The sequence below is a fragment of the Malaclemys terrapin genome, chromosome 6 (genome assembly GCF_027887155.1).
Source record: "Malaclemys terrapin pileata isolate rMalTer1 chromosome 6, rMalTer1.hap1, whole genome shotgun sequence".
NCBI classification, from domain to species: domain Eukaryota; kingdom Metazoa; phylum Chordata; order Testudines; family Emydidae; genus Malaclemys; species Malaclemys terrapin.
The window spans coordinates 75158023-75179809 of NC_071510.1; the positions used below are offsets into that span (position 1 = coordinate 75158023).

The window sequence follows — 21787 nt, forward strand, 5'->3', positions numbered from 1 at the left end:
TTGAAAAAAACTAGCCTGAGTTAGGACTCTAAAGGATCCTTTCAACATTGAAAAGCTTCTAAGAGATTTTGGTTAAGAAATTATATGTGTTTGTTACTGTAAACTGCAACTGTATTCTTCCTCATATTTTAATAGTTAGAGATATGTAATTATGCGAGAAATAGGAAAGCAAGTGGAAGAATGGTTCTACACAGGCTTTCATCTTTTATTGTGCTTTTACTGTGTTTGAAAACAATAAACATTATCATCACATCTAACACTTTAGTAGCTTTCAAATAAAGGAATCAAAATGCTGAATAGTTTATGATGTAGTTACTGATTTGGCATAATGTTTGCCGTAATGTTGAACTATATTCTGTTGTTACAAATCAGTTTTTATCACTCTTTTGCAAATGAATTTCTCATTACTTATCAAACAGAAAATATTACGTCCACATACTATTAAACATGACATAATTTACTTCTGTCATTTTAAAGTGGTCTTACATTTGTCAGAAGCACAACATTGCTTCAACTTCTGTCATGCTTCTTATTGAGTGCTGAACTGCATTCACTTACCTATTCAAATACCTGTCATCTTTTACAAAGACTGACAAATGTTTGATCAGGATAATATTCTTACCCTGGTGTTATCCGCTATTGAATTTTACTAGCTGCTTCAATTATCACAAGGATGAAGTGACAGAATTTATTAATCTATTGACTGACCAGCCCTTTGAGCTTCAGGGGAATATATGCTACTTAGACTTAGAAATTATGTTGTTTATATATGCTGTAGAGCTATATTAACTACAGTAACATTGATAAATTGTTGTTTAATATAACATTGAAACCGATAATAGTCTTTTTCTTCTAGAGTAATTTCTGTTTGATTAAATATGTGCTGGTAAAATTGACCACATTCTTTACATTACAAATTTGATATTTTATAGGAAAGAAACATTAAGTGTTATAAAATAGTATACTGTATGGATCAACAAAACACCAATACCATTTCAGACAGTGCACTTTTTACACCTAAAACTCTCTGGGAAAACTGATACAGTCTTGATAACGTTACATATTTGTAGAAGTGTGATTGATCTAGCTTTCTGTATAAAATAATCTAAAATTATCAAGACCTATTTCTTGGTCATAGCAAAGACAGTAGATTTTGTTTTTTCTTCATGCAGCCCAAAGTCTTACACTAATACATGAATACATATTTCATCAGAAGTAGTAATTATTTATGTCTGAATTCAGAATGATATGTTTAAGCAGTTAAAAGACAAGCATGTTATAATTTTGGATTTTGGAGTAATTTGCATAACTGACCACAAACTACCTGAAATTTAACTTCACAGCATGAGTCATGCAGAATTTCTAAAGAGAAAATTTTTTTTTAAAATGTCTCAACTTTTTCCTTCTCTTATGCTCAAAAAGCAAAAATATGTCAGCATAAATTACATTGAAATAAATACTTATATGTTTCAGATGCATTTAGTGGGTGGTGATGATTGATTGTACCATCATAGTGCCATTGCGCTCATTATGTGAGGAACTGCACAAATACATAGGGCTAGGTTGTAGTACCCACTCTCTTTATGTGGCTGTGTAGTTTTTCATAGATTCATAGATCCGAAGGCCAGAAGGGACTTCCAAGATTATTTAGTTTGACCTGCTGTATAACACAGGCCATAGAACTTCCCCCAAATAATTCCTAGTTATGAATGGAAGGACTAGGAAGCTTTTCCTGTCCTTGTGTGGACTGTGTAAGAACCATCCAAAATATCAGCAGTGCCCAAGAGCAATTCTCCAAAATGGGAGAAGGGCAGGGATTGGATGGAGCTGTGGCCACACTGTAGCCAACTCTCATTATTTTATTATGAGTCTCTCTCAATATTTGATGATGGAATCATGTGAATACATAGAAATCTAAGTTTTCATTTTTAAAAAGTAAGTTTCTAACTCTCACAGTTGTGGAGAAAAGCTTCAAAATATGAACCCTAAGGATTCAAAACCTAGAAGGCAAATAAACTGATGCAACATTTATTATTTTTTTAAAATCTTGTGATTTTTTTAGCCACTTCAGGTGACTGAGCAGTTAATATTCAAAGAAAAGTAATTGGAACAAAGCGAGAGGGAACTGAATTTCAGAAATGTCTCATATCTCATAGGAGAATTCAGATACTCTACACCACACTGGATTGAGGAGTAAGGCAGGATTTCCCAACTCCTCCTTTGAGACTTTATCTTCCCTCATTTTGTACAAAAAATAATCCACGTTCACTGAAACACAGTGATACAGATAAGATGTATATGGAGCTAAACTTGGCAAAATTGCTACTGGACAAGGAAGCTGTATGTTCCTTTTAGATCAATTGATAGTGTTGCTACTTGTAGACTATAAGGATACTAGTTTGAGGCCCAACTACAGTGCTGTCCTTTTTGCACAGACAGATTAATCTACTGACTATCCTGGAGAGTGAGACAGTACGACATTCACTTGTGTGTGTCTGATCAAAATAAACTCCGAACTCTGAAACCAAGATTTTTACAAGTGGCTAGAGATTTTGGGTGTCCAGCTTGAGTTAATGAAGAGATTCCCATTTTCAGACAACGCTGAGCACTACGCCTATAAAAAAAACAAACCCTTTTAAGGTGTCAAAATCACTAGTCACTTCTGAAAATATTGGCCTGGGTGTCTTACCAGGACTGAGATTTTGTTTTTGAGAAATTATTATTTTTCATTATCACAAAAAATTAAAAAACAAAACAAAACAAAACTTGAGTGATTGGGAGAGGTCTACAACTGTCATGTCATTTGATTTGGATATTAACCAATTGATTTATATTATTTCATTTTATTAATATAATAATGAAATTACCCAAGTGATGAGTAAAGTTTATTGATGGTAATCCTAACTATTACAGAAATAGCACTGTATTGATCACTGCTGTTTTAGTTTATGTATAGGTGAATAATAAAATTCTAATTATGTTTTGAATGTATTTTGAATTAAAGTAGGTGTATACTGTATTTTTTTTAAGTACTTCTGATATTTTTTTAATGACTGGCTATAACTTAAGCAGACATAATGAGTCAAATGTTATTATGTGAAAGATTTCAGTGGTATTGTGTTTTGAAATGTAGTTCAAATACAGTTTTCAGTTTGCTTTGACACTTTTTATTTCTATAACTAGAATTAATTGAAAATTCTACTAACCATTATTTTATTCATTTTCAAGAAATTGAAGTATCAGAATGTGATGAACAAAGTTCCTGCATAAAACAGATAAATAACAAAGAGCCTACTTTGACTGAAGCAATCTTTACAGTATTATCCTATTGCACTTTATCACCCAAATCGCTCGGTAGAGTTCTTGAGAGCTACATGAAAAAAGAGCAACTATGGGATTGCTTATACAATATATCAGGTATGAAAACAATTAGTGATATAAACATTTTAAAGCCAGTGTTTAATCTTGTTCATTTTCAGATACATTAGTTTTTTATATTAGTTTTTGTTTTAATAAGTTGGTCCAAATTATGGAAGTTTACTTAAAATAATATTAGAATTTTGAAGTGTTTTGAAGAATCATATTATGAATAGTTGCAGTCTAATACTTCATCAAGGGTTTGCAGAAACAGTGGAAATCTTCATGGATACAGTATTTGTTGTTGTAGAAAAATTTGTGGTACAGTGGGAGTCCAGTTTTCAAAAGTGTCTGCCTCTGACGTGGGGGTGAGGGCTGTTCCAAATCGCAGAGGGCCCAGGCAGCAAGCAGCAAACACCTCCTATAATTGCTGAATGCTTAATTTCTCTGTTCCTGCCTATCTAACATAGGAGGTGCAGTGGGCATGCTGGTTTGGGATGGATCAGAAGACCTGCTACTTGATGATGCAAAGGGAAAAGGGGTCCGAGTTGTGAGTGGACAGGGAGAGATGTCTGGGATAGGAGTTGGAGGCCACTGATGATTTCCAAAGTGTTAGGGTGTAGGACCCAAGGGGAAGAAAAGGATGGGAGTAGATAGCTCTCTGTGCCCAGAAAGGGGAGTGGTGAGGCCCTGAGGAAAAGAAAGTTGGGGAGAGGAGAGTCTGAGTGAAGGTGTGAGAGAGAAGAAAGAGGGTAGTGACCATCAAGGGGGTGGAGATGCTCCCCAAGAGTGAGTGAGCTGCAGGTAAGACCCGGTGGCCTGAGGCACAGAAGGAGGGGAGAAGAAAAAAGGCACAGAGGCTGTTGGGTTTCAAAGAGGGATGAGAGGTGGGGATCTATAGAAACTTACAGAAGGGTCCTGGGGTGGGAGATGAGACTGAGAGGGGGATGGAGGCAGACATTTGTCCCCCTGGATAGGTGAAAGAAGTTTGGACAAAGGCCTCTAGCTGACCCCAGAACAGGTGAAGAGAGTTAGGTTGTGTGGAAGCTTCCATTCCCCCCAAAAAACAGTGGGAAAGGGAGTAAAATAGAAAAATGAAACAGGGGAGAGATGATATAGCACAAAAGAAAAGAAGAAAAGGCAGGAGGGAAATAAGAGGAGAGGATAGATAACAAAGAGAAGGAAGAACTCTATGCTGTCAGTAACACCATCCTTTATCAATCAGACAGAATATGCTGCTTTAAGAAGAGCCTATTCAAATTTCCCTGACCTAAGATATGACAACTAAATGACCAAAGGAACCAACGTTCAGCTCCCATGTATTTTAATAGACAACTCTATAACGCCTACACTTCATAAAATTACTGCTCCAGCATCCCCACCTTGCATTCCCTCCCACTTGTCTCACCAAGACGTCTGCAGCAACTGCTTCCAAGAATGTTGAGCTACATTTTCAATCACTGTGGCTCAGTTTTCCTGCTACAGCACCCCCAGACCTCTCCCCGGCCTGAAATATGATGGCGACATCTTCCCTACTGCTTTCTCTCTCCTTTCTCCATTCAGGTTTAACTGAAAATTCTCAAATTTTCTGAGGGACAATTCTGCTGAGTTCCATTTTGGGGTCTACTGTTAGCTGTCCTGCAGCCCAGTTCATTTGTTGATTGGTGTATGGTCCTTCTGTCTGCCTCATTCTCACCTTCCTTTTCCTCATTCCACTTTCTTCATCACCCATCCACAAATCGCTTTTCATTTTAGTTCTGCATAGTAGTAAAGTAGTGGTGGCCTCTACTCAGTCAAAATTTTGAAGTTTTGTGACAATCTGCTTCCACACATGCCCTTCAAAATTCCCACTCCAGCATCTGGTGGAACTTCCAGTAGGAACTACATGCTACGTGACTTGAGGGCTGCAGTGCCCCTTTTCTGGAGAGAATGGTAAATTCTCTAAGATATTAAGAATAAGGGAAAGAATGCTCCTAAATCATCTTGATACCTGCTACTCACAATATAAACTGTGTTGTAGATAACTTACTTGTGGAATATTGTCTATAGTAATATGACGGCACTCTGTGCTAGATAATGGGGTTTTTTTTAATTCCATCATTTTGTCACTAGAATGTTCTCTTCTGTTTTCCTTCTGCTTGCTTTCTTATTAAGCAGTACCAAACAGTCTGGTTAACTATCAAATACTATTCTCAGTTCTGTGTTAATGTTATTGATGATCCAGCTAGGGAGGTAAAGAAGTAAACAAAAATGGTCATATCAGCTGGCTCCATTAAAACAAATAAACTAAAAACATATGCAGCATGGAAAGGGACAGTATCAATTGGAAAAGTGTAATTTTTAGCTTCAAATTAAAGGGAAAAACAAAAGAAAAAATAAATTAAACTATAAAATACATAGTCCTATAATATTAAATCATACAAGCCATATTATTTTAATTTTGTAATATTTCTCTAATTTGTTACATGACTGTAACTATGAAGTTGTTCTGAATCATAATTTTGTTGCATTTCTTTTCACAAGGGTTTTATAATACCTCTTTTTGAAATTCTAATAGTAATCAAATGTACACAAATGGCTGTTTGCATATTGAATGTTTAATGCTTTCTTTTGTCTGAAGTTTCTAGTTGTGGTGAATCAGAGCCAGAGGTTATCAGATGTTTGAAGGTGACTTTGATTAATTCAGTCAAGGGTATAGTGAAGCAAATAATTTCTTTGATGCATTCGTGGGAGGCAACAGAGAACTATGGAACCTATCAACACAAGCAAATAGTTCCTGAAAGTTTGCTGAAGACAGTTCCAAAGGAATGGAATTATACACCTAGAGAAATGAAGAGAAAAGAATCTGGGAAATGTAGGTGACACTTAAATAGTGTTCTCATATAAACCTGTCATAAGAGCGGTTTATCCATTTAATGAGAACATATCAAAATTGAAGAATTAGAATTGATATGTGGTATGATTTGACAACAAACATTATTGTAAATTGCAAGCAAATTTCCTGATTTTTTTCAGAAAAGTATTAGTGAAATTGTTATAAGTCAGTACGTTTCTTCTTTATTAATTTAGAACTGCAATAACTTGGGAATTACATCCTTGCACTCATCTGTGGTGTTGTTAAAGTCTATATAGTTATTTTAAATCTTTTCACATATCTCACAGTACTATGTGCTTCAAGATATAGTACAATATGCTTCAAGATATCCTAGGATGATCTCTTGGTGATCAAAACCAGGAAATCATTTTAGTTCAATTTCTCAACCAGTGTAAAGTACTGTGAACCTTTTAGATTTCGTTGGTTGTAAATATCTCATAGCCATCACAGTTTTAATTAAGATATGTTATTGGGGTTGAAACATTACAACCTCATTTATCACTGCTTTATAACACAGCAATTTATATTTATATAGCATTGAAATTAGCATACAATTTGCAACTGCAGATATTTTTCTCTAAACCATTATTAAAATAAGAAAAGTAATATGGTAAACATAGATAATAGAAAACATTTTTAAAATGGATAGGGAGTAAAGATTATTTCAAGTACTTTTTTTTACCACCTGTGGCTAAACAACCATGATTTTAATTTTTGCAAGGATCCAAAAAAAAAAGATTGGCACCAAAATCATGACCTGATTCTCAGTTACACTCACATCCCTTCACAATATTCTGGCAATGAAAAGCGGCCATAAAGTGGGAGTAAATTATTTTTAAGTGTACTTTGTAAGGCCGCTTTACACTGCTTGAGCATCTACCCCATTCTTCTTCATATCCTTTTTCCTTCCCACTTTTTATTTCTTTCATGCTATCTACTTGGCCTCCTTTCTCTTTTTAATTGTGTCCTTCTCTATCTTTTTTCAATCTGTGTCTCTTTTGTAGTTACCTTCCAATTTCCAGAACGATTCAATAGTAGGTGCTGTACCAGCATACATCTTGCTTATATTGCAGAAGCCAATAATCATGAGTGATGTGAGGACATTTGTGGGCTTAAAAAGGAAAAGTGGGGTGGGGGGACTAAACATTACAAATACACTTCAAGACTCTGAGAGATTTAGCACATTACCCTACACTGCAAATTAAACAAAACAACAACAACAACACAAAGTATTTTTAAAGTCAAACTGTTGTCCCATTTTATTCCAAGTCACTCAGAATAATGAGTGATCTTTATCTCTATTAAATGTGCTGTAATATCTGGGCTGTGCTCTATTATTTGTGCTGTAATAGATGAGCACAAGAGGACTAGATATATATGGAATAGCGATCTTAATTCTACATTTTCTTGGTTTTCTATTTTCAGGTCATTACAGGATTTCATTTCAATAGATTTTTGGAGATTAATATACAGTAAAGCACAGTAGAGGTCTAGCTACACTTTTGAGCACTTAATCTTTTCAGCCATTTTCACTACAAAAGTTAGACATCATCATAGAACACTCATAACTGTACTGTGATAGAACCCGAATATTAACGTTAATCATACCTTCTTTTCTTTCTTTTTTTCTTTTTTTTAAGGCTTCACAAGGCTTGCAGCTCAGGCTGTATCTATTGTAATCAGCAAGTTACCTACAGTGATTGCATGTTTGCCTCCCCCAATTAAATACTTCTTTTTTCTGTCTGAGAGGAAAATGTCAAAAAACTTTGTTGAATCGAAGAAAGCTGGTCTGCTTGTCTGGAACTTGATTGTAATTATATGTCGGATATTTGAGGATGGAAACACCGCAGAACTTTTAACAGGTGCAACACTTGACAGATGGAGCAAAGAGAAACTCAGTTTAGTTCGTGTGTGTTTGGAAAGTATTGTGGGAAAACAGAAAAGTAGTCCTAAACAAGTAACACAGAAGGTTATACAGAGTATAGAACAACAAAGACCAAACTGGATTGAAAGCCAGTTGCTGAAAGCAAGAAAATTGAGCACTGACTGGTAAGAAGAATTTAATATTTTCAGATGATGTATTTCTTTCATTGAGCTATTTGCAAAAGTTCATAATAGCATCAAATAAATACATACCAGTGAACAAAATGCAGGTGAACACTGATTTTATTTTCTCTAATTTAGAGTTGTTCTTAAAAGGGTGAAAGTTTGATAGTAAAGGATTTGTGGAAATCAATTGCATAGTAAAAACGTAAACCACAGTTGTTTCATTGGAACAGTCTACTCACAAAGAGATTTCTGATTATCACAGTGATCGTAAAACAAGGACAATTTTAGTTTCTAATCTTTCTTTATGTGAACAGGTACACTAACTGGAGGGCAGTATAGTATGTTTGTAAATGGATTTTGCTATGATGATTAAATTAAAGAGGACTTAATGTCTTTAAACAGCTTTCTATATTTTTTCTGTGATTAAAAAAATAAGCGTATTTCACTTTGTAGCAACAAACCCTGAGGGCAATTCGGGCATATATAAACAGGACAGGTAAGGCACCCAACTGTTTCTTTATGAGGCAAATATCAACATTCTTGCAGATTTGACATCAATGTCCAAATGTTTTGAAACCTTGCTAAGGTTTCTGGAGGGGTTGAATATGCTAAATATGCTTATGGCTTTCTCTTATCAAAAATTAGTTTTATGGAAGAAAATTGTCATGACATGTATTATTGTTTAAAAATACTACCTATCAGCTTTCTGATATTAATTTATAGAAGTTACACAAAATAAATTTGTTGATTACTGAAAGTAAAATGGTTTGTCATTTTCATACATATTCTACAAGGTCAGTGTCATTAATTTCCTCCCAGTAATAATCCATATAAATAGTATAGAAATTCACATTTGAGTCACCAATGTAAATGAAAAGCTTTTGTGCAGCACACTGAGGTACGGCATTTTTTTCTTCTAGGGGCATTCAGTTGGCAAGAATAGCAATAAGCAGTAATAGTATCACACAAATGTTCATTGACATTGACCTTCATAATCTTTACATTTGCATTTAATACTAATTTACAAGCTTTAATCCAATGATTAAAAGATTAAAGGCAGATGCCATCAATGTGAGTAGTCATAAGGCAAAATATGTTCTTAAATTTGTAGACTAATATCGACCAGAATAATGTCATAATTCAATTTATAATTTACTCAGATTATAGACCCCTTTTTAAAGCAATGGAAATCCAATTTAAGAGTAGTGTCTAAGTGACAGCTCCTAATAACTCTCAGAAGTGTCCTTTAACTTTTTGTTTGTCTACTTAATTTGAAAAATTAATCATAAAGTTAAATAGGTATAGTATTATACTAATTTTCCTAATATTTTAAAAAATATTTAATAGCTGTCACACCAGGTATCTGACTTTGGGCAATGACTCTTTCCTTAAGATGCTGAACAACTAGTCAAAAGAATATTTTTACTCATTTTGAGTCTAGGGAATTGAATAATTCCATTATTTACTCTCTAAGTCTCCAGTCATGATGAGCTCTGCATGGGAGGGTCTCTGTACATAGAGGAACTCCCCACTGGAGCATGGGGTCTGCCAACATGAAGTTCATTGCAGGAGCAGGGTCTAAATTTGTGCCAGGCTACTGTGCCTGAAAGGGAAAGTGACTAAGTAGATGAGATATTCAATGCAGAACCAAAGGTTGTTTATTAAAACAATTTATAAAACAGATCCAGTGACGTAATAAATTCACAGTATTAGCAGAGGTAAGGAAGTGGTCCATGTAGAATTATTTAGTTTGCTAAACTAAAAAAGGATCTTTCAAGAAGGATTCTGATCTCAAACTGATTCTTCTGAGATAAGTTACCTATAAGAATCTTCAATAGAACACTGTGGAGCCCATCCTATGATTAAAATGATGTGTGTATGTATGCATGTACATCCATATTTATATGTGCACAATTATAGTATCTATCTATCAACAATTATAACATGCACACACCCACACCATATCTCTAGTTTCTGTGTACCTGAACCACTCAAGACATGTACCAGAAGTACATAATATTTTTGTAAGCAAAAGCATATAGTGTTTTTTATGTTAAATCATTATGTTAAACAAGATTATTGTTTTGATTGTATACAAAATTAGTTATTTTTTCAGTTGCTGAACATACATTTAACTTTGCTTTATGGATTTTTTTTTTAAAACTACTGTGGAAAAAGTGGCAGCTGTATGCATTGCCTGTCTTTTATATTGCCTGAAAGCATTACTATTCATTAAAACAACCTTCACTTTGTAGTAACACCCGAGTTGTAAACAGTCAAGTTACATTCTGGAGAACACACAGCCCGAAAAGTAAAGAAATGTCTGTCTTTGCAAAGTAATTTGTCGAGTTGAAGATTATTGTTTTTCATCATGGTGACCCTGACTTGGCTGACTGGGTGCATATACAGATTAAGATGAATGCAGTTATTCCTTGGCTGAGGTCTGCCTCTTTCAGGGCACATTCTCCCTAATGACATGATTGATAGGCAGTCCCAAATCCAAAGAGGAACTCATTAATCATAGCACTGACTGAATCCAATCATCTGCTTCACCTGCACAGTGATGGACAGGAAAGGATACAATTTGGGTGCTGACACTGATACACTCCTTTGTCAGAGGGCCTCAACTTTTTCAATGTCAACCTCTAAGAAGCTTGACAAGAAAATTCAGTTTGTATCTATACATAGCATCAAAAGACCAGCCGTAAAATATGCTTTAATTCTAAAGATCAATTTCTTTTTAAGCTTTTCTATAAAATATGCCATAATAACATAGTATCATTTACTTCAATTCAGCAAAGAACAAAATTTTAGTTTATATTTTCAACTATTTACTCTGTAAGAAGTTCTCAAGCTGCACATGGAAGCAATATCAGCATTAATGTCCAGCAGCTGTGTAGCATTTAAGTGAGCCTTCAGGTCAACAGCTACTTTCAGCAGAACTTATTTTGTAATCATGGCATATTTTCAATAGTAAACTGCAATTTACAGCTGTATGCACCACAACATTTTTTAAAATTTTATTCAGACCCATAAACAATGAAAACTTTGGCTTTCACTCAGAATGCTTATGTTGTGGATCTTAGTATGACTACAGTAATGAATGTAGCAAGCATGATGTGGTCAGTAAAGGTCTAATGTGTCCATCACTGTGATAGCTGTGTGTCAAGTTATATTTGTGCTACAAAACCCCAGTATTTAAGGTCTTCTGAGATAGATGGTGCTTAAAGTTGATAAGGATGCATTTCAACAGTTTGTCACTAGATACCTAGTAAGCACATAATTATTAGTTTGTTTCTTACAGAGGGAAAGTAAGAGGGAAAGTAGTCAAATAATCATAGTCACGAGTTTTTTAGGATCATATGGCAGAGAAGAAACAGGAGGAAAGTACCATACTAGGTTAAAAATAAATAAATAAAGGCAACAAGTGGCAAAAGGCTACCTATGAATAACCAGTGGAAAACAGACTAAGATTTAAATTTTCTAATTTATACTGAGTATAATGGCTATCTGTCTGACATTTAATTAGTCTTTAATATAAGCAATCAGAGGCAAAGAAAAATGTGCAAAAGATTGAATGCTAATGCTGTTTTTAGTAGCAAAAATACTTTTTAATGCTAAGAGAAAATAAAAAATTCTTACATGTTCTTTAAAATGTTTTATGTTTTCATCCTTCTGATTACAGCAATTTCAACAATTGCACTAATGCGAAAATACTTTATAGATAAAAATATAGAGGCAACAAAAATGCTTATAGTTTTAATAGGCTTTCAAGCGCTTAACATACTATTTTTATTATAATTTTATAAAAACTTCAGAGATATATCTAAACATCAACATTTTGTGTGCAATCCAGATCTTTACAAATTATATTATATATGGACTTGCATTAACACTTTGTATTAAGATTTTGTGGTTTAACAATGTTTATTACTTTACAATAGTAATATTTGTATGCTTTCTTTATTTTAGTGCCTTTATTTCAGTTGAAGAAGGTGCAGGGTTAGAGAAGGGAGATATTGCATTTGAATTGACTGAGCAGAAAATAAACATGATGGTCCTGGATATCTGCCACAAACCAGGTGGCAGCGAGTACCTGAGGCAAATTTATCACATCATCCGGCTCAATGAGGTAGGGAAACGGCCATTTTACCGAGCAATTAGGTGTGTACTGGCCTGAGGCAGCGTCTGCTGGCAGCTAAGGGTTAGTCAAGGAGGTGATAATGCTTCTTAAAGTCAATACCAAACTCAATATTGCATTGTAATAGAACCTATTTGGTTCAGGCTTTTCTGCATTTGTATAGTAAAGATTACTTTACAGGAAACAATATAGATTTTATTTATGTACTTTAACAGTAGCATGGCTCATAAACTTGCTTCAGATTTATATTGTGTAGACCACAGATCTATTTTAGGAGTTAGAACATAGTAAGAAAATCAGCATGCTATTGAAAATCTGACTCCTACAGGAAGTAGAATTAAACATCGTAAGTCAATTTTGCTGATTTAAAAAACAACAACAAAACAACAGACAAACCCTATAACTGTAGTGGTGAAGTAAATTAATTCAGATGAAAGACTGATATAATCTGTATAACCCTGTGTGGTTAAATCACTTTTAATATTCATATAAGAGCATCTGTGCTAACCATTTGGAAACAAATTCAGTTGTGTATTGCAACCTATAGAATCTAGACAAGATAAAAGGAGTCTCTCATGATTTCTGATTATTTAGGGTTACCATTTTTCAGGTTCCCAAAAGAGGACCCTGACAGGGGATGGGGGAGTTGGAAGGAGGGAGAAGAGGAACTAGAGGAGGTACAGTTGGGGGGTAATGGAGGGGGTATCTGCAGCGGGGGTGCTCACTGGAGGTGGGGGTCAGTTTTGCTCCCTCTCATGGTGTCAGTGCAGCTAGAGCAAGCCCAGGATGCAGTGCCAGCCGTCAGTCAGCACTTCCCTATGGGACCCCTCCCCAGAGCCAAGGCCTGGATGGGCGGGATCTGGCAGCTGTGGCTTCAGGGGAATGGACCAATCAGCTGCAGATGCAGGGGCAGAACCAATTGGGAAACGGACCAATCGTGGCTCTTTCTAAGCTGCAGCATCTGTTCTGCAAAAATCCCAGACATTGCCAGTTTGAAAAATCTGCCCAAAGAGAGGATGGAGCCTCAAACCAGGATGTATGGTAACCCTATATGTACTGAATTGCCCTAAACTATTAAAAAGATTCCACCTCATCCTACACAATCATAAAATATTACACATTTAAATAAACACAGGTATATTTAATAACGTGATACTTAGGGTTTCCAACTGTCTAATCACACAAACCCAAACACCCTTGCTTCGCCCTGTCCCACCTCTTCCCTGAGGCCACACCCCTGCCCCACCCCTTCTCCAAGGCCCCACCCCCACACACTCCATCCCCCCTCCCTCCGTCGCTCACTCTCGCCCACCCTCACTCACTTTCACCAGGTATGGGCAGGAGGTTTGGATGCAGGAAGAGGTGCAAGCTCTGGGAGGGAGTTTGGGTGCGGGCTCTGGGAGGGAGATTGGGTGCGGGAGGGGTGCATCCTCTGTCTGGGAGTTTGGGTGCAAGAGGAGATGTGGGGTGGTCTCTGGCCAGGTGGCGCTTACTTCGGGTTGCTCCCGAAAGCGACCGGCGCATCCTTCTGGGAGCAGCTGCTAGGCAGGGGGGGCAAGGGGTCTCTGTGCACTGTCCCTGCCCAGAGACACCAGCTGCAGCTCCTATTGGCCGCAGTTCCCGGCTAATGGGAGCTGTGGAGTCGGCGCTCAGGGCGGGGTAGCGTGTGGAGACCCCCTTCTCCTCCTAGGAGCCACAATGAGGTACCGGGTGCTTCCGGGAGCTGCGTGGAGCCAGGGCAGGCAGGGAGCCTGCTTTAGCCTTGCTGCATCGCCAGACTTTTAGCACCTAAAATCTCCCAGTTTGGCTTCTGTAGCCTCTGGGATATAGAGCCTGATTTCGGGAGACTCCTGGCGAAACCAGGAGGGTTGGCAACCCTAGTGATACTACAGATGTACATGCCTGAATTTACGTAATTTTAAAAAAAAGCATTGCTTATATATATTTGTAGTTATAGTATAATCAAGTGCATATAACAGAATGCATGATACTGCAAATTTAGGCATAAGCCAAGATTTTCAAAAATGACTGCCTACAGTCATGCTCCTAAATCCACAATTAGGCACTTAAGTCCATATTATGTCAATAAGAGCGGCTGGTCACTCATGACTTCAGAAAATCAAGTCAGTTGTTTAGTTGCCTAAATATGGACTTTGGAGCCCAACTTTGTGCATCTGCTTTTGTAAATCTTAGCGATGATGTATGTACGTATAAAAGTATGCATATATAGAGAAATCACTGAAATTTTGCCTTATTTGGAGTATAACGTAGTATCTGTTTAATAGCATCTCTCAACACCACTCAACAGTTTAAGCAAGGAAGTGAAGAGTACATCTATACGACAGCTTTAAGTGAAAACATTTTCAGTGGGGCCATACTCAAGACCCTGGCAAGGCTCAAACAGATTTCTTCAACATGGCTGTGAAACCACTTAAAAAATGTATAGTTTTTGGCACAAAATCATGCTAAACACTTTTAAACATGGCTTTCCATAACTAGTTTAAAATTTGTGATGTGAACAGAAGCTAACATGAAAAATCAGTAACTGGCTGCTCAGAGTAATCATTCCAAAGAATGGAGAAAATGAGATGGCGGTTTTTAGTACCTTTACTTTATGAAATCAGCACCACGAAGCTAATGAAATTTATAATAGGTTTTTTGGAGCTGTAGTACCGAAGTTATGAATTAATCAAAATAATATAAATAAATAAATAGAAATTGTCATCTGGTGGCTACCAAAGAAAACAGCCTCTCATAGACTGAGTCAACGACAGAGAGACAAAGTGGGTGAGGTAATATCTTTTATTGGACCAACTTCTGTTGGTGAGAGAGAGACAAGCTTTCAAACTTACACAGAGCTCTTAAGAAGAAGAGCTCTGTGTAGGCTCAAAAGCTTGTCTCTCTCACTAGCAGAAGTTGGTCCAATAAAAGATATTACCTCACCCACCTTGTCTCACTAATATCCTGAGATTGACACTACAACACCAACACTGCATATGAGTCAAGAATGTTCTATTCACATTATTGTTTCACACCCAGTCACAGTTGGTGAGAACATACACTCTCATAAGAAACCAACCTTCCACACAAACTTCCTCATGGATAGACTTTACAAAAACTAGACAAGCCATTTACAAGACAAACTTTGCCTCTCTACAAAGGAAAAAGGACACTAAACTATCTAAACTGCTACATGCCACAAGCAGCCACAACAGTAGTTCCCTTAACCCACCCAGCAATATTGTTAATCTTTCCAGCTATACTCTTAGCCCAGCAGAAGAGTCTGTCCTATCTCGGGGCCTCTCCTTTTGTCCCTCCAGACCCATGAATATGATACAGTTCTGCGGTGACCTAGAATCCTACTTTCGACGTCTCCGACTCAAAGAATATTTCCAACATACCTCTGAACAGCATACTAACCCACAGAATCCTCCCTACCAGCACTACAAAAAAAAGGATTCTGCATGGACTCCTCCGGACGGTCGAAACAACAGACTGGATTTCTACATAGATTGCTTCCGTCGACGTGCAAAGGCTGAAATTGTGGAAAAGCAACATCACTTGCCACATAACCTCAGCCATGCTGAACACAACGCCATCTACAGCCTCAGAAACAACCCTGACATCATAATCAAAAAGGCTGACAAAGGAGGTGCTGTCGTCATCATGAATAAATTGGAATATGACCAGGAGGCTGCTAGACAGCTCTCTAACACCACATTCTACAGGCCATTATCCTCTGATCCCACTGAGGATTACCTAAAGAAACTACACCATCTGCTAAAAAAACTCCCTGACAAAGCACAGGAACAAATCCGTACAGACACATGCCTAGAACCCCGACCAGGGGTATTCTATTTGCTACCCAAGATCCATAAACCTGGATATCCTGGACGCCCCATCATCTCAGGCATTGGCACCCTAACATCAGGCTTGTCTGGTTATGTAGACTCTGTCCTAAGACCCTACGCTACCAGCACTCCCAGCTATCTTCGAGACACCACTGACTTCCTGAGGAAACTACAGTCCATCGGTGATCTTCCAGAAAACACCATCCTGGCCACTATGGACGTAGAAGCCCTCTACACCAATATTCCACACAAAGATGGACTACAAGCTATCAGGAACAGTATCCCTGATAATGTCACAGCTAACCTGGTGGCTGAACTTTGTGATTTTGTCCTCACCCACAACTATTTCACATTTGGGGACAATATATACCTTCAAGTCAGCGGCACTGCTATGGGTACCCGCATGGCCCCACAATATGCCAACATTTTTATGGCTGACTTAGAACAACGCTTCCTTAGCTCTCGTCCCCTAACGCCCCTACTCTACTTGCGCTACATTGATGACATCTTCATCATCTGGACCCATGGAAAAGAAGCCCTTGAGGAATTTCACCATGATTTTAATAATTTCCATCCCACCATCAACCTCAGCCTAGATCAATCCACACAAGCGGTCCATTTCCTGGACACTACTGTGCTAATAAGCGATGGTCACATCAATACCACCCTATACCGGAAACCTACTGAACGCTACACTTACCTACATGCCTCCAGCTTCCATCCAGGACACACCACACGATCCATTGTCTACAGCCAAGCTCTAAGATATAACCGCATTTGCTCCAATCCCTCGGATAGAGACAAGCACCTACAAGATCTCTATCAAGCATTCTTAAAACTACAATACCCACCTGCTGAAGTGAAAAAACAGATTGACAGAGCCAGACGAGTACCCAGAAGTCACCTCCTACAAGACAGGCCCAACAAAGAAAATAACAGAACACCACTAGCTGTCACCTTCAGCCCCCAACTAAAACCTCTCCAGCGCATCATCAGAGATCTACAACCTATCCTGAAAGATGATCCTTTACTCTCACAGATCTTGGGAGACAGACCTGTCCTCGCTTACAGACAACCCCCCAACCTAAAGCAAATACTCACCAGCAACCACACATCACTGAACAAAACCACTAACCCAGGAACCTATCCTTGTAACAAATCCCGATGCCAACTCTGTCCACATATCTATTCAAGTGACATCATCATAGGACCTAATCACATCAGCCATACCATCAGGGGCTCGTTCACCTGCACATCTACCAATGTGATATATGCCATCATGTGCCAGCAATGCCCCTCTGCCATGTACATTGGCCAAACCGGACAGTCTCTACGCAAAAGAATTAATGGACACAAATCTGACATCAGGAATCAAAATACTCAAAAACCAGTGGGAGAACACTTTAACCTGTCTGGTCATTCAGTGACAGACCTGCGGGTGGCTATATTACAACAGAAAAACTTCAAAAACAGACTCCAAAGAGAGACTGCAGAGCTAGAATTGATATGCAAACTAGACACAATCAACTCCGGTTTGAATAAGGACTGGGAATGGCTGAGCCATTACAAACGTTGACTCTATCTCCCCTTGTAAGTACTCTCACACTTCTTATCACACTGTCTGTACTCGGCTAGCTTGATTATCACTTCAAAAGTTTTTTTTTTTTCTCTTAATTAATTGGCCTCTCAGAGTTGGTAAGACAACTCCCACCTGTTTATGCTCTCTGTATGTGTGTATATATATCTCCTCATTATATGTTCCATTCTATATGCATCCGAAGAAGTGGGCTGTAGTCCACGAAAGCTTATGCTCTAATAAATTTGTTAGTCTCTAAGGTGCCACAAGTACTCCTGTTCTTCTTATTATGTATTTGCAAATTTGGTTTTATTTGTATTTATTTTTACATTTATGAAACATGCTCATTTTTTGGTCTCTTAGCTGAAATGCAGTAAATAAACAATACTTAAAATAACAAATTTACCATTGTTGATGAAATTTCTACCTCAAAATGTATCTCCACCAGTCTTTCCAACACAAGAAAATGCCTTTGTAAAAAGACAGGTCTTACATCATGTTCTGATGCTCACATAGGGAATGCAAGTTCCAAAGTTGAGTGCCCTCCATTGAGAAATCAAGGGATCCCCACAACTGAAAGCTCTGATTGTAATACTACTTACTTGAGGGCATTGTATAACATATGCAAAAGGCCTAGTTAAATTTATACATAAATAACCGTTGTAGCCTTTCACCATAACGTGGTCATTTTATGACATCAAGTAATAAGTAAAAAACATTTTTGGAAGTTGGGAATAAATGGGTGATTTATTGGAGCCAAAAGTTCCAAGTTAATAACAATTTTCACTTCCAATTGTATCATTGTATTCAGAGACTTCAAAAAGTAGCAGCATCCTTTGTCCCCAAATGAGAATCCTTAATATTGCAGGAAACAATCTGAGATGTCCTTCCCTCATAATGTTTTCCTAATAATGTCAAAGACCATTCTTTTCATGCCAAGTAATTCATTTCCATGGAAAACAGAATTTTAGGCTATTCTAAAGTCAATGTGACAGATTCTAGCCTGCACTGAAGCCTTCATGCTTTGCTCTGGTGACACAAAGGGTATGTCTTCACTGCATCTGTATGGGAGCTTTCCAGCCTGGGTTCACCGACTTGAGTTTCCTCTGTAAAAATAGCTTTGTAGACATTGTGGCTGGAGCTCAGGGTCTCAAGCCTGGTGAGCAACGTCAAAGCAACATCTACACAGCTGTTTTTAGCATGCTAGCATGAGCTCCTCAAACACAAGTCTGTGGATCTGAGCGGGGAGGCTTGCTCCAAGATGCAGTGTGGAAATACCCAAAAGGGCCAGAAATTTTCAACTAGGGATTCCCTGAGCATGGGAGAATCTCTGGCTGGCATAGAGCCAGTGTAACAACACTTCCCAACAGCTCAGGCATAAAGACTGCATTAGAACAGCCTTCAGACTGTTCCAATTTGTGGTGGGGATTAAATTGGCCCATAGCTAATCTGGGGGTAGGGAACTTGCAAAATGAATTCAAGATTTGCCTATGTACTCCCTTCTCCCTCACTCAGAGGTGTTGAGCAAAGTTAAAGTGTACTGGAGAATCTGAGTCACAAGGTAAAAGTTTCCTTGCTTCTTGAAGAAGCCCATTCCTATATCTGGACCTAAACAGGTTCAGTAGAAAGGTGTATAGAGTTTACTCATTGACCAGATGGAGGTGCAGTGTGTCCTTACTTATGTAAATAGAATACTCATCAATGTTTACTAATATATATAAGTCTAACTGCCGTAAACTAATGAGGAAAGGAGGGACTGGTTCTGTGGCTGCACTGATTGTTGGAAAGAGAATTGAAGAAAGAGGAGGCAGGATCTTTTACAGCTTTGAATGGTTATGAAATTTGCATGGTTATGAAATGTGCATGCCACACAACATCTAATTGCCAGGCTATACAATCCAGTTTGACTCTCCAAATGTTCTAATGTATCAAAAATTGGTATTTTCACTAATATACCTAGGTCTTTTTCCTCCTCTGTCATTTTCAACTGATGAGCCCACAGCTTATAGCAGAAAGTCTTATAGTCTGTAAGTACATGATCTTTCACTTTGGACTATTAAATTTCATCCCATTTGTATTATTCCAGTCCTCAAGGTCATCCAGTTCTTCTAGTAGAATATTCCGATCCTCCTCTGTATTGATGATGCCTCCCAATGTTGTGTCATCAGAAAATTTCATTAGCACTTTCTTAACTTTTGTGTCAAGGTCTTTAAGTAAAAATAAGATTTGTCCGAAAATCGATCCATGAGGAACTCCACTAGTAACCTCCCTCCTAACTAATAGTTTTCCTTTTAGCACAACTTATAGTTGTTTCCCCATTAACTAGTTCCTTACAATTCCTGTACTAATCCCCAGTTTCTCCAGTTTAACTAATGATTTCCTGTGTGATACCATATCAAATTCTTTACTGAAGTCCAGATAGATTAGATTTACTATATTTAGCTGGTCTAAAAACATCAGTTATCTTACAAAGAAGGATATCAGAGTAGACTGGCATGATCTACCTCTGGTAAACATATATTGCATTTTATCCCATTTTCCATTTATCTTCACATCTTTAGTTATTCTTTTCTTAAAATGTATTCTAAAATCTTGCATACTATTGAGGTCAGACTAGCAGGTGCATAGTTGACTGGCTTATTTTTTCCTTCTTTCTTAAATATAGATACTATATTTTCTATTCTACAGTCATACCATACCACCTCCAGTTTAACAGATATATTGAAAATCTTTGGTATCAGACTTGCAATTTTATGTGACAGTTCTTTCAGTATTCTGGGATGCTGTGTATCCACTCCCCTGCCACCCCTCCCAATCTGAGTTCATTAAATTATTTTTGAGTTTTGCTTCCATCTTGAATGTGGTAATTTCTATACACTCATTCCCATTAGCCATCTTGCCTTTGCCCCCATGTTCAACATTAGCATCCTTATTGAAACTGAGGCAAAGTATTAATTTAGTTTTGCAGTCATATTATACATGTTATCAATAGATTATCCTTAATTTCTAACCCATCCTCACTGCATAGTGGCTGCCCACTTCTTCTTTACTTCTTTTTATTTATATGGCTAAAGAATCTTTTACTATTTGTTTTAATTTGTGTTGCAAGGTATAACTCAGCTTGACTTTTGGCAATTCTTATTTTATCCCTACACTTTCTGACCTCCAAGGTATAGCTTTCTTTGCTGATCAGTCCCTTTCTTTTTAGGATCTTTGCTTATTCCTAATATCCTTTTTGAAGTGGTTATTCATTTAGTAAGTGCTGGAGTCCATCCCTACATGCTTGGGATGCAAATTCCAGATAGTTTCTGCACCTTTAACTTAAATAAATTTCAATCCTCCTCCATGTTTAAGGCCTTGAGATCATCAGACTGGTTTACTTCACTAACTAGTTCCCTTAATTTCTCAACATTTGCCCTTTTGAAATTAAACACTTTAGTTACCAACCACTTTTTTTGATTATCCTTCCATTTAATTTAAATAGAATCAACTCGTGATCATTCAGTCCAAGATTATTTTCTACAAATAGAATGTCTATAGTATCTTCATTACGTATCCAAGCCAAATCTAAAAAAAGCATCACCTCTTGTTGTTGGTTCATTACTATTTAAAGAAGAGTCTGCTGGCATCCAGGAATAACTGGATCATACCACTAGTAGTAATAATTGTTCTCCAGTCTATATCTAGGAAGTTAGTCTTCCATAATGACACAATTTTTGATAGTATTTATCTCTCTCATAACATCAAAGAGATCTTTATCCATTTCCAGATTCCAGCCTGGTGCGGTCTAGAGCAGACCCCTCACACTACTTTAATAGAATCTCTTTTACAATCTTTCCCCAAAGTGATTTTGAGCCAAACCGATTCTGTTTTATCCATGCTAATGCTATCACTTCTTATTTCTTGTGTCTGCCGCATCATTGACATACAATGCTTAT

General features: G+C 37.4%; 1 protein-coding gene across 1 annotated transcript in view; it reads left to right on the forward strand.

Annotated features, from left to right (window-relative positions):
• KIAA0825 (KIAA0825 ortholog) overlaps positions 1-21787 on the forward strand; it is a 414416-nt gene that overhangs the window by 203856 nt on the left and 188773 nt on the right. Inside the window, exons 16-19 of the mRNA XM_054032998.1 lie at positions 3229-3417; positions 5978-6211; positions 7873-8281; positions 12254-12413. Coding sequence (XP_053888973.1) covers positions 3229-3417; positions 5978-6211; positions 7873-8281; positions 12254-12413 — 992 coding nt within the window. The remainder of the gene's footprint in view (positions 1-3228; positions 3418-5977; positions 6212-7872; positions 8282-12253; positions 12414-21787) is intronic.